This window comes from Calonectris borealis, chromosome 1, assembly GCF_964195595.1.
Source record: "Calonectris borealis chromosome 1, bCalBor7.hap1.2, whole genome shotgun sequence".
In the NCBI taxonomy this organism is placed as follows: domain Eukaryota; kingdom Metazoa; phylum Chordata; class Aves; order Procellariiformes; family Procellariidae; genus Calonectris; species Calonectris borealis.
In genome coordinates this window covers 340,897-360,371 of record NC_134312.1, presented here as the reverse complement: position 1 = coordinate 360,371, position 19,475 = coordinate 340,897, and the positions used below count along the sequence as shown (strand labels likewise).

Genomic DNA, 19,475 nt, shown 5'->3' with positions numbered 1-19,475 from the left:
CAGTCTTCCCATGAGGGAATCGCGCCTCTGTGCCAAGCTGCTCTTTGAGAAGTGCTGTCCCAACACCCAGCCAAGAGAGGGGATCACAAAAGAGTAAAGAGGGGAAGCTGGCAAGTGAGATTTATCCCCCTGCAAAAGCTCATTGCCAAGCTAGGAAGCCCACTGACAGCACAACCAACCTGGAACTTGGTGCCAGCCATGGAGAATGGAGATTCTGGAGGCAGGGTCACCCTCTGGGCCACGGAGGGTGGTGACGCTGCAAGTAGTACAGTAATTACAACCAAAGCAAGTCTGGGGAGGACCATTTGTGTTTCTGCGTGTCGATCCTCAAACATCACACTCCTGCTGCAGAAGGAGAATTGAGATTGGCACCAAAGATTGGGGCACGCTCATTCTCCACAGTGACTTAAAAGACTTCCCAGACAGGAAGGGTTTGGAGGGAGACCCTTCAGGAGGATGGTTTCGGGGAGGCTTTGCATGCTGGCAAACAGCAGTGGTCAGTGCAGACGCTCTGAACAAAGAATGTGCTAGAAAAGGCTTCATTTTTCCCCCCTCAGCAGCAGGAGTATCAGAATCATTACTCTACTAAACCTAAGGAACACAACCTCCATAGGTTTACCTAACCTCCTTTTGGAGCCTTTAATCTGGACTAACTGCGTCAATGAGATCCACAACTGCACGCTGTGTGGAAACAGTTCATTTTGTGGCGTTAACCTTGCTGTCTTAACTGTCCCTTAATTCTCACATTTAGACAAAGAATAGATCACTCACCTTCTCCATACTTTCTCAGACTCCCATTGTATTCTCCAGAAAATCTCCCCACACTTGCCTCTTCTTTTAATTCAGTCTCTCCTTATCTGGAAAGTCTTGTGGCCCACCACCAGCAATCTCCATCTGCTGTAGAACCTGCCTGCTTATTTGTATCCTTCACTTTTCATCTTTCAACCATTTTTTTTTTTTTTTACAGCAGACTTTGGGAAAACCTACTTAACAGCTTTTTGAAAGCCCTGGTACACTATATCAATCTTTGTCCCAGTGCTTGTTGGCTACTTCAAAGACTTGTAGGACATCTAGTGGATTCCTCCCTAAAATGGTTTTAAAATGAGGAAGAATCAATAAAATATTGCTTTATTCTAGTTTTCACTAATTTACAAGATGCAAAAAAAAAAAAAAAAAAAAAAAAATCAGACTTACTGGTCTTGATATGACCAGGTGACCCACCTCGTGGATGAGGGAAAGGCTGTGGATGTGGTCTCCCTGGACTTCAGTAAGGCCTTTGACACTGTCTCCCACGGCATTCTCCTAGAGAAGCTGGCGGCTCACGGCCTAGACAGGTCCACTCTTCGCTGGGTAAAAAACGGGCTGGACGGCCGAGCCCAGAGAGTTGTGGTGAACGGAGTTAAATCCAGTTGGCGGCCGGTCACGAGCGGTGTTCCCCAGGGCTCAGTACTGGGGCCGGTCCTGTTCAATCTCTTTATCAATGATCTGGATGAGGGGATCGAGTGCTCCCTCAGTCAGTTTGCAGATGACACCAAGTTGGGCGGGAGTGTTGATCTGCTGGAGGGCAGGAAGGCTCTGCAGAGGGACCTGGACAGGCTGGATCGATGGGCCGAGGCCAATGTATGAGGTTCAACAAGGCCAAGTGCCGGGTCCTGCACTTGGGCCACAACAACCCCAGGCAACGCTACAGGCTTGGGGAAGAGTGGCTGGAAAGCTGCCCAGAGGAAAAGGACCTGGGGGTGCTGGTCAACAGCGGCTGAACATGAGCCAGCAGTGTGCCCAGGTGGCCAAGAAGGCCAACGGCATCCTGGCCTCTATCAGAAATAGTGTGGCCAGCAGGAGCAGGGAGGTGATCGTCCCCCTGTACTGGGCACTGGTGAGGCCGCACCTCGAATCCTGTGTTCAGTTTTGGGCCCCTCACCACAAGAAGGACATGGAGGTGCTGGAGCGTGTCCAGAGAAGGGCAACGAAGCTGGTGAAGGGCCTGGAGCACAAGTCTGATGGGGAGCAGCTGAGGGAAATGGGGGTGTTCAGCCTGGAGAAGAGGAGGCTGAGGGGAGACCTCATCACGCTCTACAACTACCTGAAAGGAGGTTGTAGCGAGGTGGGGGTTGGTCTCGTCTCCCAAGGAACAAGCGATAGGATAAGAAGAAATGGCCTCAAGCCTCCACGGGGAGGTTTAGATTGGATATTAGGAAAAATTTCTTCATCAAAAGGGTTGTCAAGCATTGGAACAGGCTGCCCAGGGAAGTGGTGGAGTCACCATCCCTGGAAGGATTTAAAAGACGTGTAGATGAGGCGCTTAGGGACATGGTTTAGTGGTGGACTTGGCAGTGCTGGGTTAGCGGTTGGACTCCATGATCTTAAGGGTCTTTTCCAACCTAAAGGATTCTGTGATTCTATGATTCAATAATTTGATTCGGTCGCTAATTTTGGTATTACTCAAATGGGTCACCTGGAACTTAACAGCCATGCTGCATCCTGTTTTACCTTTGGAGCATGTATCACAAACCAATTACAAAGTGACAGAGCACATCTAGGTTGCCTAAGGGAAACCTAACCTTGACCAATGCTCCGCACTTCACGGTGAAATACCCGGCCCCAGCAGGACCACCCACACTACCCGGGTTCCCTGCGTGGTTAATGGCAAGACAAGCACTACTGAAGGCCTCCGGACTCGGACCACTCTAATTTGAATTTGAGCTGCCTGAACCAAAAAGCTTCCTGGAGCAAACTTCAAGGGCGTTTTCACACACACAGACGTTGGGATTCAGATTGTCCAGCCAGCTCTGAGGACAGGCACCTAATTAAGAGGCCTCTACCACTCATCAGCTGCCCAGCAGTCTGAAGCTGGGCAAACACTTGTTGTAAGCTCCAGAAGATAAGAAATGAAAAAGTTAGCTGAGAAAAGCAGGGAACTAGATATAGAAAGGATTTGTATCCATTTCTTTTAAGACTGTTGAGCTACCGAAACAACGGGAAGTGCATAGTACAAAAGAGCGCCAGAAGACATTAGCAACTAATAATGATATAGTTGCTTAAAAAAAGACAGAAATTCTAACTCCCTGTCTGAGCTAGTATCAAACACAATGCCAGAAATGAATAAAACATAAATCAGCCTGAAACAAAAATAATCAGAAGACACCAACTACAGCAACTTGCATAGCATCAACAGACCAGCAGAAAATTTGCGGAGCTGGAAACAACCAGCCTGTAGTCAAGCATTCAGATGGCAATAAAAAGGACTGACTTCTGTCAAAAATTCTGGAACAAGGTACAGAGAAGCCCGAGTCCACCATGTGCTTTGCTGAAACAAGAGAGATGCAGAATTCAGAATTATTCCATTTAGAGCCTACAGCCAGCATCTCCTGTCCTCCCAGGCTACCAGAAGCAGCAGTGCCAATCTTTGTTCCAGGGAGCCTCTTGTTCTTTATGCTCTGTAATGCCAATAAAACTATTCTGCTGAGTCCAAATTCTTTCTGCAGGAGGCCAAATAGCCATGATGTGGTGGGTTTTTTTTAAATTAAGTAATGCTACAGGCTTTTTTTTTTCTTTTACAGACCTAAACAAAACAGGCCAGGAGAAACCACTTTAAGCAACTGCTTTTTTTGTATTTCAAATTCCCTTGCATTCTGAGCAGTTCAAATGTCAGCCTAAGAGTGCTTTAAGACAACCACATCCTTACTCCTTGGAGACATAGTGCAAGTGAGATAAACAGGCTGAGAGCGCCAAGGCATCGATAAGAGGTTCATACGTAACTCACACAGGAAATCTCGGTACTTTGTACTGTTCCTTGATACTCCCTGCTTGACCTCAGTACTCTTACACCCATCACTTTAAGGAACATGGGTGTTCAGTTCATGCCCAGAACATTTGCAGTACCTAAACCTGACCACTGAACTACGCATGATACCTGTATGGTTTTGTTGCGAAGTGGTCAAAACAGTATGAAGTGTTCTGTTACCAGAAATCTAAAGGAAAAGCGAATCTGGAAAGAATCTAGTGTCAAAACTTTTAAGTTCCTACTTTGAGAAGGGGAACAAATCAGCAAATCTAATAGATATTAGCTTTAAAACCTAAGCAGCACCTTGGGATATTCATAGCACTGACCTTTATTCTTGACCACAAGAGGAAGCTGCCAGCAGAGCAGCAGATTAATTAAGGCAGGAGGAAAGTTCAGAGAAACAAAGGGGATCAAGGTTAAAGGCAGCACAGCCAGAGAGAAAGCCTAAGATAAGCAACAATATAATGGAGACAGGATCAGGCTTGGAAGGAAGTCAGAAAAGTGAAAGAGAAATCAAGAGGATTTTTAAAATGAAGAAGAAGTAGCCAGAGGACTCGTTCCCACCTCGTGCATGACAAGTGATGCTTGTTGGAGGAGAAAGCAGCTCTGCTTGGAAGGCTGGACAGTGCACCAGGCCCGGGGGAGATGAGAGGTTATCTGAGCTCTTGGAAGATGGATTTAATTTGCATGCTTGTTCAGCGGCAGCTGGCTGGCCGTGTCAATCACTGCTCCATAATCTACAGCTCTATTGTTAGCAGGTCTTCAGCCCTTTCTGCACATGCTCCCGTGTGTTCATGTGCTGCATGCGTAACTCCAGCCAGGACAGCAGTCAGCTGCAGGAAGTTCAACACGCACTTTCTAGCTGCAGATGAGGAAATTCCGATTTCCCGTTCTGTCAGGGAATTGTCACCTTACAAGTAGCCAAATGGGAAGAGTCACCTCTCTCCAGCCAAGAGACCGTGGTAAAAGCAGACACATTTCTTCGACTGTTGACAAGGAAGCTATTTAGGCTGCAGATCTACTCCTACCACCAGTCTTCATGTGGAAGTAAACAGCTATAAGGATAATAAGGAGATTGTGTCAAAGGCTTTGATAAAAGCCAAGGTGCACAACAACCACCGGCCTCTCCTTGTGCACAGAGCCAGCCATCCCAATGCAGAAGGCCATCAGGCACGCCAGGCACGATTTGTCCATGGTAAATCCACGCTGGTCATTCCATGCTTTTGCTCCCCTCCTCCTCACTCCTCCTGTCCCAAGCTCGGAGCTTTCTTCAGGTTGCCTGTCTACCTGGGCGAAGTCTGAGCAATGAATGCACGCTGGCTGGGTCACGCACGATGACTTGGTGCCCAGCAGGCCAAGAAGGGTTCCAGCTCAGTTCATGCTGAAGTCTTTCCCCAGGACCGTTAAGTGTACAGACTAAAGAACTCAAAGTCAGAAGGTGAAACGCAGAGTCACAGCAGGGCACTTTACAGCACTTGCGTTGCTCCCCAGCTGCGCCAGTGTGCGAGCTGTCACTCGGTATCCTCTGAGAAAAGCCACCTCCGAGCTTGTCACCAAGCACACACGCTCATCACGCAGCACTGAGGTGCAGATCCGCTCCCCAGCACAGCTGCAGTGAAGTGTTTGCATCTCCATCTTCTCGCTGATCGTTCTGCAAGGCCACATCGAAGAGCTGGAAAAGTAAAAGAGGGACCTTCCTTCCCACAGGGGCTCTCGGGACGGTGCTCCAGCTCCTGAGGCTGGCCTTGCACCGCTTGGACTCCCAACCTGCTGCTCTGACTGTTGCTCCGAGGCAGATGCCTCCTAAGGAGCTCCTTCCCCCCAACGCAGGGACCCTCAGAGAACCCGCTCAGAAAAGCCGTAGTGTGCGGACTCGGCGCTCGCTGCTCAGCCAGGGCTTCTCCTTTCCAGCCCTTAGAAGTTTAGCCGACTGAATTTTTTCATTTCCTGCTGCCCGTAGTTCCTCTTCTAGTGCAGTCTTTCTTCAAAAAGCAAGGTATTTGTCAAAAGCAATGATTGTTAAGTTACAAGGTACATGGGTGCTACATGCAAACCCCTACAACCAACAAGATCCAACCCATACAAATGGCCACAGGGGACACCAACAGCATCTCAGCAGCAGGACTACAACTCCATCCCATTGCTCTACACACCATCCAGTCTCCCTGTGGATGAGGCTATATCCCCCGTTAGTTCAGTACCACCCCAGGCTCGCTTTAGGATGAAGTTCTCCAGAGAAGGATCACCATCAGTCGAGGCAGACTCCATAACATACCAAGAAAACAAAAGCGAAGGTGGAAGAGATAACTTTTCCCTTCACATGCAAGACACACAGAGATAAAATTATGAAATGGGTACCATAACAAAACAAGCCGACCCCCCCAAAGGCTGGTGCAGACCTCCAAGAGGAAGATGATCAACTCACTGCAGGAAATCAGGGAGCTGTATTTCATTAAGGTACCAAAATCCTCCACAATCCTCCTCCTCCTCTGCAACCTACGCATTTGCATCACCTGAGGATGGCATCAGAGACAAGTGAAGAACAACAGTGCCCTCTACCAAAAGAAACAGCCAACGACTTCTGCAACCTCCCGTCCTGAGCCCAAGCAGCCGGGACAGAAACAGCCCTGCTCTCCAAAGGAAGGTAGGCTCAGGCTGGGCTCTGGACGACGCAGTCTGGGTTCAGACCACTGGGGCCAAGCATGCGCACCAACACTTCATCTTCCTCAGTGGTGACGTGCTCCGGTGCCTCTGATGTACCAGCTGGAAAATGCTTCTGACTCTCTTACACAACATAGGAATGGATGATTCAGGAACAGCAATAGTAACCATTTTTTTAAAAATCCCTTTGTTATATTGTCTGCTCTTCCAATATCTACACTGGCCACTAGGAGAGACAGTGAGGGGACAGGCCCAGCCAGCAAGATGCTCTCACTGTTAGACTTGTAAATAATTTGAAGTACCCAATCATTGTTATTTCAATTTCAAAACATTTCTTACATAAGAAATTCGTTTCTTGATCAAAAGGTGGTTCAAGCTCCTAGTTCTTTCTTCAAAAAGCCTTTCCACAATGGGAGGAAGTGGTAACACTTCCACCACCTCCACTGCTACCCACAGGTACCGAGGAAGTAACCAAATGCATCCCCGTCATACGACGGTGGTGTATTCCACCCTTAAAATTATTTTTCTTTTCTCAGAAAAAGAAGAAATGTCAAAGCCTAAGTCCACTAGGAACTTGGTTAACATGGCTTCATGAAATAGTAATTTAGATGCTATGATGATGGAAAACAACTGGAAATCTTGCCACAAACAGATGGGCAGACAAGGAGCAGTAAGGAGAGAGGTGTCTGCTATGCAAAACAGACAGTTCCCTGGACACCACTGACTCACACATCCTTCCACAGGAATCAAAGCGAGATAAAAAGGGAAAGATCTGATAAAGAAGATACTCGTGCCACGGCTATTGCACACCCAGGATCAGCCGCAGCTCTTAGTCACTCCCAGCCTCCCACAACAGGCTCTCCACAGCCCCGACCACAGCCGGCGTCGGCGCCTTCCCAGTCTGCGCAGCTGCACCCCTGCATCTCCCAGTGCCGAAGACCTGCCCATCCTTCGGCAACCCCTACCCCGGAGAGCAGGCGTATCTGCAGCGCACCCACTTCTGGTCCTGTAGCCATCTGAAGCAGGGCACTGCCAGAGCATCCCAGGTCTCAGCTGCTTCAGAGGGAGGAGACAGCTGTACGTCCCTGAACGGTGGGGACGCAGCCGCAGGAGAACCCAGACCCCGTATGTCTGCAAGTGCTCTTCAGCCCACCAGTTCAGATGCAGCCTGATTAAGTTTGCAAAGAGCTTCCCTACACTTCTCTCCACAAAGGCAGATTTGTACACGGAAGCAGATAAACAGCACAGAATGCTTCCGAGAGGAGACGGTACAGCATCTCTCCACACACACACAACTTGAGAGAGGCAAATAGTAGCAAGGTGATACCCAACAGTCTTGGATTTCTACCAAGGCCAGGTTCCAGGCTTGCAGTGCATGGGGGAGCTTATGCTGCATTCTCACACCTTCTCTCAGTCCACGGACGAGTTACTGTGACAACAGACTGCTCGCACATATGCGTCGAAGCATTTGGCACATTCCGTTTCACACACCCCAACTTGTCCTTTAATTTCTGGGTGTCGCTTCCTGAGAGATCAGTGAGCTCTGTACGGCAGGTGAGGTCTGTTCCACCACTGAAATCCTGTGGGAGAGACAGTCAGGATCTGCCGCAAAAGGTCAGGGGAGAGAGAGACGATAGCTCAGGGTGAAATGAGCCCAAATTGGACGCTGACACTGCCATAGGACTGCCACATTTCAAGGTACAATACGTAAATGCACATTTTACAGCGCCTGCAACCTATCCCAAACAGCTATTTTGTCTTAACTACAGTTACCAAATGTTCCTCTGCAATTTTAACCAAAGCTGCAGGTCGTTCTCCCAACATTTCCCTGGACCACAGACTCAGGACTACTCTGTAATTCACCCAAAGCAAGAACGAGTTGTGTTCAAAGTGGAGGCGCAGCCATTCCAGTGCCAACTTCAGCAGAACGTTGTCCAACAACTGACAAACAAGGTCCTGAAAAATTAATACTCATATTTAATTTCATATATTGCAAATACTCCCTAATGATATTACTGAGATTTGTGTGTGCAAGCTTAGCGTGTACAGAGTCCCAGCCCTACGAGCCATTACTCAATTCCCATCCAAGAAGGGATCCCACCATCGAGGCTTCGGTTCCTCGCCGAGCACACGGAGGCTGCCCACATTTTGAATTTCTCTTTTTAGAGCAGCACAGCTCCCGACAGCAAGTGGATGCACACAAGGAGAACAAGACCAATGTGAATCCAGTTTCCTGCGGACACTGATCACAATGACAATCAATTCCAGATCAGATGTTAACAGCTCCCCGTGCCGTGGCACTAACGCCTCCCACATGCTGGAATTGCCTTGTACGAGACACCCCAGGCTCACGTCTGCCTCGTTCACAGACACATGAGCTACAGTCATCTCCTGAACCACTAATATGCCTCCTCTGGTTGTTTCAAGAAACAAAACGTTAGCTTGCAGCTACCGAGATGATCTTCTGTTAAGTGCAAGATCCTGCATTTTATCCTACTGAATCTCCTCCTACTTCTGTTACACCAACTCATCCAGCTCTGAAAGTAAAATGTTCTCACCTCATGAGACGTCACAAGGAAACATTAGCAACACATTTCAGTTTTCTTTGGCCACAGCTATTAGTGGAAGCATTCGATAGGTGAAATTGTTGATCAGCTAGTGACAGGTGACAAATTTCCAGTGCTCCCCCACATTTCCTCCAACTTTACTAATAATTTCCCACATGACACTGTCCTGAAATCCAAGCAAGTTGGAACAGTGGCATTTCCTTAGCCAACACCGTCAATCAATCTCCTTTAGCACAAAAACATTCCTGGGTAAACACTGTTCTGTCCTACCCCTTTTCCCATCTTCCCCCATCTCTCTCTTCCTTCAAAATCTGTTTTAAACACTTTTGTACCAGTGAACTTGAAGCACCTTAACTGGGGTTGCCCAGAATGCTCACACACACGAGGTTCACCGTAACCTCATTGAAATCTTTGCTAATGTGTCAGTAATTTTCCCTATTATTTTTTCGGAATGCTGGTGTCATTTGTTTGTTGGGGGCTGCAAGGGCAGGGCTGCCCCCAAAGGGAGGTGGGCCAGGAACCCAGGACACCCCACAGCCAGCACGGCAGGGGCCTCGCTGGCCACGACTCAAGCAAGGCCAGCAGGACAGACCCAGAGATGGTGGTCAGGTCCAACCAGGAGTCCAGCTCATAAAGCAGTAACACAGCGATGGGGCAGGTTCTCAAGACAAGCCAATCTGCAGGTCAGGGTTAAAGCCAGGTCTAACGATCACTGCACAGGTCCTCGGATATGAGGCAGGTCTGAGGTCAAGCTGAGAAATCAGTCCACGGGTCAGGGTCTGGACCAAGAGGGTCCATGGCCAGCCATGGACATGACTATGACTGAGCTGGAGACCAGGACTCCTCCAACATAGTTCAAGCAGGGATTGAAAGCTTAAATAGACCTCCTGGGACCAGTGCTGCAGGAGGAGACCCCAGGTGAAGCTGGTCAGGGACATTAAGACATATTAGCACCCTCAGGGCCCTGACATCGTTCTCCCCAGCTGGCAGTATCAGTCCCACCATAGCCCACGCATCCAACATCGTGCCTGTTTTGACAGGGAAGTGTTCGAACTGTTCTGGTAGATTTGGACCTTTATCTAATTAGCTTTGATCTTATCTCATTCTTGTTGCTTAATAGCTCTACATCCACTTCCTTACTCTTTTATTTGTACAGCTGAAGAATCTACTATTACTCCTTTTAACATTCTCAAGGTCTAGCTCAGCTGAGTTTTCGGCAAGTTACATCTTACATTTATGATTTCAGATCCCCCGATACAGATTTTTTTTTGCAGATGAATCTTAAGTCTTTGTTCTTTGAGAGCTTTGCTTATTCCTAGAGGCCTAGGGACAATCGCATTTGGATTCCCTACCTGCAAGATTTCTCTTTTGCCAGGAATACATGTTAGGGCGGGTTTTTGTAGCTTTGACTTAAAATATTCACTCAAAATTCCACCTCTATTTTAACTCACTGAGGACAGTAAATTCCATTTACTTCACTACATTTTTCTTCTTTATCAAATATAAAAATCTAGACTCTATTCTTATTACCAGGATATCTTACACCATCATTTTCCAAAGCAATGTAAAGGTATATGTTTTTCTCCTGTCTTTGTTCCTGCACAGTCCATGTATCACACACACCTCCTACCCTTAGCTTTATCATTACGTCTACCTTTCCTCAAAGCACACGTGTTGCTCCGGCCTGTCCTCACCCATAACAGCTGTTGTACTGACCAAACCACTTGGCCCAGCTTCTTCCCCTCCACACTCATGAGCTGGCATTTGTATTCCAAATACCTCAGCCTTATCTTACCACCATTAATTCCACCGGCAGAGAAGACAGCCCCTTCTCAGAGCAGTCTGCCTGCTTTGCTGTTGCTTTGACCTGTCTACTCACCTCCTCTCTCGTGTTCCTTTAGGCAAAGATATGTCAATGTCTACCTGATTTTCCTCCTCTTGCACTAAAACTAGCAATGCAGATAGCAGCCTATCCAAGTCAGCTCCCCTCGTTTCTTGGTTTAAAGCCACTTTGATTTCTGAGGGCCCAGATGCTTGGGCAGAGTCTTTTCACCGAGCGCTCCTTCTCTCAATGCTTTCAGTGGCTGAATAGCAGGTGACTTACCAGCACTGGGAACCACCACTCGCCTGTGCCTGGGGCATCACCACTCCAGGCAAAGGGCTTTAGCTCTAGCACGAGCCACAGGAGCACGTGCCTCCTTCCCTCGTTGATGATGCACATCAGGCAGCTCATCTCAGTGACCTGGTGCTCTCTAAACCCTGAGCTACATGGTCCTTGAGGACACGCTGAGGAGGAGAGGTAGGAGAACGGGCGCTAGACGTACATATGGGCTGGACACGCTGAAAAACAGTCACTGACAAACAACCTCTTTTTCTGTTTCATTTTAGTCAGAGCCCTACACGCATTCACACCATGAAAGACCATCTTCCTACATCACTTGGAGAAAGATCTGCAGTCTCTCAGGTACTTGCACAAGTGCTGCACACCCATGGTACCTGTCACGTCCCCTGGTGACAATCCGCAGCATCTCTGCAAGCGTGAATGAAGCTCCAAATGGCTGCTCGACAAGCAGTAGTGGGAGTGCAGTCCCTCCGGCCCCAAGCTCCACCAGTGCCCCCACTCAGGGAGGCATTCTTGTGCAGAATCACAAGATGCATACTGAGACCTGAGGGGAGGCACGCCCATTGCCCAAAGGCAGGTCTACACGCCATAGTCTCATAACGGATCCAGAGACAGGGAGATTTGACTAGCCGGTGTTTGCATGCAGGTTCTTACACCCACAGATCTCGGACTACCACAGCTGTGAGGACCACCTGATGAGCTTGATCCTGTACTGGCAGTAAGACAAGGCCTGTTTCAACCACATGGAAGGCACAAAAATATTAATTCCCTGAATCCAACAGAAATGTCACACCACTTTAAGTAGAATATAGGGTATGGTGTTAGAGGAGGTGCAGACAGGAATAAAAGTGTGTAACAAAGTGATGGGTTTGATAACTAGAACTTGAATCTCCTCTCGGGATGTCAGGATGATACAAGAAGGATCACCTCTATGGGAAGGCGGGCAAAAGCAGAGATCTCCAACTCAGTAGGGCCATAAGAAATACATTTAGAACTTACAGAAAGTTTGAGTTATTTACCAAAGAAACTCTGTTTAGGCCCCAAAGGATTTCAGTTCCACAAACAGGAGATATCTAAGGAGACCCTCACTGGGAAGTGAGAAACTTAAGTTTCTGCCTTGGGCCCTGTAACAGAGGTGGGTAACAGGACATCTTCCTTCAGAGTCAACAAGCACTGCAGCATCTACAAACTGGGACCTGGGAGGGAAGTGCTGACCCAGAGGCACCCTTAGAGAAAAACTTGGCTCATTTAGGTAGATCAATATGCAGCTCATGGCCTTTTCCTTCAAAGCATGAAAATACATGCAGGTTAAAGGAACATCCTAATACCATCTCCAAAATGTCAATCCTGAAAGTTGCTCTCTCTGAATTTCAATGAAGATCACAATGAATTTCCTGAGCTGCTCTCATCCTTGTCACAGCCATCTTCAATCTGTTCCAACAAGAGTCTAGTCAGGTATCCTCCACGCAACCCTGCTACTTTCCTCAATCAATAAACACAGTTGGAGATGTCCGCAAGTCTGATGTGGCTTTGTTCCCCAGCAAAGTATATTCAGGCCAAAACAGTGCACAGCCCAATCAGCTGTTAGGCTATACTTAAACTCCTAAGATAGACACTTCTCTTTCTTTGATCTTGATGAGAAGTGGCAGAGCAACATCATGTCCATGCAACTAAACTTCCTTCTGTGCACAAACATCATGGCCTTATTCAAACTATCTTCTGCAAACAATCTGTACCTGAAAACCGTGCCCAAGCTTTGTCTGGAAAAGTAGAAGTCGGCAAAAGCCAAAACCATGCCGGGCGACATGCCAACAACTAAACAGTATGGACAACTGGAGGAAAATGCTCATACCTCTGCTCCAGCTTTAGTGTCTAAACACCATCTGCTTTTCACATTTCGCTACACAATTTCAATTTAACCCAAACACATAACATTCTCCAAGAAAGCACCCAGCAAACATGAACTCCTAGATACAGGAAGGGCTTATAAACCACATCGATTAGTCTACTCTCTTTTTGATTCAACGTCACAAAAGGACGGGGCAAACAGCCCCAGCACGCTGAAATGGCTCCAGAGTAGAGCTCCAAAGCAGCACGAGAGGGCGGGAGGTGGAACCTCCTCAGTGGAAGTCTCAACTCATCAGCCCTAATCACCCCTGAAAAAGGAGGAATACCCCATTCAAGTCTTCACTGCCATCAAGCGCTTCCCATCAGCACACCAGAAACACATCTGCTTCACCTCTAATGGGCCCAGAGCACAGCTGAGTTCACCACACCGCGCTCAGTCAGCAGCCTTCTCTGGCCAGGAGAGTGCAAAGGCAGGGGTGACCAGCGCAGTAAGCAGCAGCACAGACAAAGATAATTTTAAGAACACGAATGAGCATTGGGAACACAAGCTGGAACTGCAGACTGGAGAGCTAACAGCTGAACCAAATCAGAGGCGGGGCAGGGGGGAAAGCGTTGCTGATTAGACCCTGCAGCGTGCAGGTCCGTGGTGCTACCGCTGGAGTTCCACTCCCACTACACCCTCCATGGCCACAAGACCAGGTCCCAAAGGCACCTGACACTTTATCCACAGGGGCTGACGTGCAAGTGTCCCAGAGGACACGCGACCTGCCCTATACTGGTCACAGCACACACAGAGTTATGGCTCACTTATGGAATCCAAGCATCCTGGTAAGGAGATGTCTGAGGGTGCAAATATATACATTTAAACCCTCAGGAAGGACTGGGATTAGAGCAAAGAAAATACTTTATAAGTAGGTTCAGGCTTCCAGAAACTAATTAAAACTAGTTGTTGTGCAAAACAGAGAACTGTATTTTATTGATTTTCTTTCCTGTTCTACAACTTTGTTTCCAACTTTGCAATCAAGGTTTAACTCTCATTTATGAGAATCCAGCTGTGTGAATTTTAAAGCTCATTTAATACACAAAGAGAACTTTCCCGAATCTGTCAAATCAGGACCACTTCTCCCATCTCCTAAGTAATACACTGAAAAAAAACCCCAAACATCCAGATGTTCTCTTCAGTTGCTTTACACTGGGACAAGTTCAGGCTTGCCAGAAGAGTTTCGCGCCCAGTCCTCAGGCTGGGAGAGGAGCACTGCCCGGGCAGCTGTCAGTGACGGGGTAAGCTGTGGTGGTGCACCCCACAACAGCAGGGAACCCATTAAGTCACGGTGACCTCCAAGAACACCGTACTGTTTGGCACATGCAATCTGCAGCTCCTCCTGACACCGCTGTCCTCCAGGAACAGCAAATGCCTGTTAGGTGGTGGCTGGCACTGGAGACGGAGGGTCAGGAGTGCCAGGGCTGAGTCACAGCCATTTTTCATATTTTCTATTGGACTAGAACAAACACATGTAAATTACTCAGGATCCATCTACTGCTTTCTTTTGAAGTTTCCAGCAGCGTAATGTGGGGTTGGAGGTTCAGATTAAGTCACACTCTTGCTCCATCCCCCACTGTTGCCTGCAGAAGACCCTGCTACTGCAGCAATCTCCGCAAAAGGGACCGATGGCTGCTGTCCTCATGACAGTACCACACACTTACCATGGATCAGCGTGTCTATTACTCTTTTACTATTGGATGCTAATGCACTCAATAACTCAGTAATTGCCTTGAGCGATACAATTCTTCAGATGCATCCGTTGCCCATTGCAAAGAATGGGCAAACTCAGAGACTGCTAGAAATTTAAAACGAATACTTCTGAATTGCCAGGGCTGTTCAGTGTGTCTGCTGAGAGACACTCAGGTCTAAGAAAACAGCTTACCTTGCCGTGGATCATACTGTCGCATCTGCACCTCCTCCACACATTCTGCCGGGAACCAGCCAGTCCTTCCTTTCACAGTTCCTTCCCAAAAGCCACCTTCGCCAATACTCAGCACTGTGGGAAGAAACAAACAGGTACATGAGAATGAGCAGGGCTCCCAGAAAAAGGGAAGGCCAGAATGACCATCGTATAGTGTTAATGCAGCAGAAACACGAAAGGGCAGAGCACAGAAAATCGGGGGTCAGGAGTGGTCTGGAGGAAGAAAGCGCCTCAAGAAGCCTTCAAAAGCTTCTTTCACCCATGTCCAGAAGAGAGACAGTGTAGACAACGGCCTTCATGCAGCCAGTGCTGCGAAAATTAAACAGCGAACTGGTAGGACCTGTCTTTGTAACAAGGATTGTTGATGTGGGACCCAGACATGACATGGGCTTTGATAAAACCACTTCCCGGAAACATGCTATCTACTGTAACTTCCGACATCCTCAGAGCAACAGACAAATCACAGCTCCATAGGAAACTGAGATGGGGAGAGGAAAAGAAATTGGCCAAGGTGACAACACAAGTCACTCTGAGAACTGGGGTGTCCTGACTGGCTCAAAAAACCAAGAGCTGTTTCACTCTAAATGGCACAGCAAACAGGGAGGTGCTTCACTGTCACAGCACAATTCTCTCAACTCATTAAACCTTGTTTTTACTTGCTCAAACCTTAGAGAAACAGAAAGGAAATCTTGAAATGTGCTCTGAAGATTAAATGAATTCAGAGTCAAGGAGATTTTAACAGAGAATCACATCAGGAGTGTCCCCGTTACACCAGGGAACTACCAGCTTGAACTCCTCACCAACTGCCCACTGAAAAGGATGGCTTTCAGGTAGCCAAGATACAACTACTGAAGAGCTACGGACAAAACCAGCACTTCTTATTACACCTGAAGAATGAACTGTGGTCCAAAGCAGACTAGCCAGCACAGTCTGAGGTCACAAAACAGTTTGAGGTTTCTGCTACGAAAACCATTGCCACCAAATGTACGTTTGATGTCAGCTGTCATCTCCTAGCTCCCTGCAACTGGATCCCCCCCAACTTATGCTAGCAGGCTCTGCAAGGAAGATCTGGATTGTTTCAGGACATTTGAAAATGCATCAGATGTGACCATCACATTTCATATAGCCACAGAGTAAATGATTCTCATTCCCAGAGCACCTAAGAGAACAAAAATGTGCACAATGCAAGAGAGAAAAAAGGCAGGTGAGAATCGTTACCAACCTTTCTGGGTGTTCCCCATCTATACACTACATCCAGAGTGCCCAGACACTACCCCTATTTTATCCAGAAAATGGCTGATGTGCGCCTCACTTGAATTCAAGCACTTACAAGGCCAATTAATTGCACCATCCTGATCCAAGAAAGTGGAAAAGGAGAGCAGTTACATGTGTTTTCAGGTTACCGTGGCTCACAATGCTTTCCTAACTCTTTGTAACACAGTGGTCTCTAGAACAGGTTGTGAATTAATGTGTTAGACGTCGTCTATAAAATGCTATAGATCAAGAGAAACTGCTGCACATCACCTGAAAGTGATAAGCTTTTGATACATCCTTTGGAAAACATTCATAATGTCATTTCACAAACGAATTCATCCAGACAAAAAAATAAACAGAAAAGTCAGCATCCTGGGGTCCCTGCTGTCAGAATGAAATCTCAAACGATCTCAGAAGTATTCCCTCAGCATTATCTGGATAACAAGTTCTTAAAAACAAGCCCACCACAACAAGAGATCCCCTTGATTAGCACCGAGACGTAGGGTTTCTTGGGACTTGCTTTGAAACTTCAGGAGCTGTTATAAAACGCCCTCATACAAAAAGGGGACACTAAACTGGCTTCTTAAGCTCCTCAACAAATCCCTGGACAACAGGTGAAGAAAAAGGCTGACGTCAGATCTATTTTAAACTTGCATCATCTTATCTTATGCTTTTTTCCTATGGCTGTTTCTCCAACTTTGGAATCATAATTTAACCTTGTGGCTTTGATAGCAGAAACTTCATCTTCATTTTGAGCTTGCCTATGATCTGAAACATACTCAGGTGAATTTGGCAGTTAGAGAGAGCTGCCTCTCCAGAGGTAGAGACCGCAGGCTTGCAGACAAGTGTCGGGACCTGACCCAGCACAAAGGCAGTGACCTTGGAGACTGCCGGATGCTCCCTCCAACCATCAGGCAGGCCCCATAAAAGATGAGGAATCTCCTGTGGCTGATTGCTGAAAAGGCCCTTTGGCGACAGGATGACAGTGATGAGGCAACCAGCAAGCCCAGGGAAACCTTACTGTCTCGTTCTCCTAAGGCTGCGCTGCAACCAGGCAGAATGAACAGAGCTGATCAGTTGTTCAGCTATAGATGCAAGAAACCACCAAGCAAATGAGACCACTGGTACGACATGGCCCCCAGCAACCGGATCTTCAATCCTCAGTAGGAATAGCTCTCGAGATAAACTCTTTGATAATATAAAATTCGTACCACTATGCAAGTATCCTATGGCTGTGCATGGTGTCACACAAACAGCAGTTACTGCTCATCTTCTCCACAGCACAAGGATTCTGCACAATTCCCAGTATCCCATTGCTCCTTGCTTTTTTACCTATCAGCTCAGAATGGGCTGGGCACTCTGCAGAATGCACAAAGATGCCCCACTCCCAAAAAGCCATCCTCTCAGATTACCTTCCCATGAAGACACTTCCACCTACAGCTGAAACCTGGTGAGGCATCTGTCCTGAAGGCCATAAAGGGCCGTGGAGGCTAGCACGCTCGACTCCTCTCTCCTGGATGTCTCTGCTTCACTGTAGCATGGGGAGGCAGGAGCACTGTGCTCAAATGACCACACTGCTGCCTGTCACCGCTGTGTCATCCTGCTGTCCTCCACCACCCCCCGGGTCCCTCCACGCAGACCATGCAGAAGTCCTTGCGCTCTTGGTACGTCCGTCGGGGCCAACACCTCTGGGGAACTCGCTCCTGCTGCTCATGGGTGCTCACCACCAGCCCCGAGCGATGCGCAGGGCTGGAAGGGAAAGCCGTCCTTCCCAGGTAAGGCAGACAAGTGCTAGTGGAGGGAATGCAACATAAGGCTTAACTCCCAGTTGGCAGATTTAGGGGACTTTCAGCTCAGGAAAGAAGAGCGTGCAATTACGCACATGGCAGCACACCTTACCCCCAACATGGACCACGGTCCTACTGCCAGGCTGGGATTTCTGTTGCTGGTAACTGAGTGGACAACTCTTTTTTTTTTTTAATTAGTTAGCAAATAAACACCTGAATTGCTATGGTATTTGATATCCCGACTGGCAGAAGCACAGACACATCCGCGCTCTACCATGTGCTGCTACCTTTCCAATTCAGCTCCCTCCTAACACTTCACAGACAGCACTACCAGATTTATTCCTGCACCCATCACCATAATGCCCACGTGTCATTCATAGCTAAACCCAAACACCAGAGTTATTAATAAATTAAGCACTGCTCCATGCCAGCCAAAGCAAATTCCCCAAGGAAGAGGAACTTCACGATTGCCTGTATCTAGGCATTAGTCCTATAGGAAGCAAGGGAAAAACAAACAAACAAAGCAAGCCTGATTTACAAGCCAAACAGCAGACTCATTTCAGCCTCTTCTCTAGATCTTTTCTTGAGATGCAAATGCTCCTGCTCTCCAGAGGTTATGATGTTGTCACAATTTGGAATAGACCCAAATCCCTTACCTTATTTCCCACTGCTCTCCATGTCCATGCTTTAGCAGCTCTGCTAACACTTCCCAACGGAAAATTTCCCTTTTCTAGTACTTTGTATTTCTAACTTCCAAACCAGCCCTTCGTGGAGGAAAGCTCATCCAGCTCTCCAGAGCCTTCTGTTCTTGTATTGTTATGCTTGGCTCTTCAAGCACATAGTACTCCTTTTTAAGATTTGCTACTTCTTGAGGGTTGGAAGGACTGAAGTTTCAGCCTGCCTGGCATCAAGCTGAACACAGATTTTAAGGTGACAGCAAACGAAGTCTATTCTAATGAAAGGAAAAAGTCAAACTTGTCCATATTTCACCAGTTTGTCTCTGAGGATGTTACATGAGGTACATGTTACATAAAAACCTTGCTCAAATCAAGATAAAAAGCATCCACTGCTCTCCCCTCATCCAACAAGCTAGTCACCTCACTGTAGAAGGCGATCAGCTTGGTTAAGCAGGATTTCCTCTTCCCAAATCCAGGCTGGCCACTCCCAATCACCATCTTGCCCTTCATGTGTTTGGAAATGGCTTCCAGAGGTAGTTGCTCCACCACCTTCCCAGGGATCAAGACTGACCAGCCTGGAGTTCCCCACACCCTTTGCCTTGCTCTTCCTGAAAACAGGAGTGACATTTGCTTTCTTCCAGTCATCAGGAACCTCTCCTGACCACCGTGACCTTTCCAAGATGATGAAGAGTGGCCTGGCAAAGCCATCAGCCAGCTCCCTCAGCACTCACCGGTGCATCTCATCAGGCCCCATGGACTGGCGTATGTCCAGTTCGTTTGAATGTTCCCTAACTTGATCCTCCTCCGCTGA

At 47.7% G+C, this 19,475-nt stretch overlaps 1 protein-coding gene across 1 annotated transcript in view; it reads right to left on the bottom strand.

The window, feature by feature from the left end:
* SHANK3 (SH3 and multiple ankyrin repeat domains 3) overlaps positions 1–19,475 on the bottom strand; it is a 373,777-nt gene that overhangs the window by 138,198 nt on the left and 216,104 nt on the right. The window contains exon 13 of the mRNA XM_075140908.1: positions 14,908–15,021. Coding sequence (XP_074997009.1) covers positions 14,908–15,021 — 114 coding nt within the window. The remainder of the gene's footprint in view (positions 1–14,907; positions 15,022–19,475) is intronic.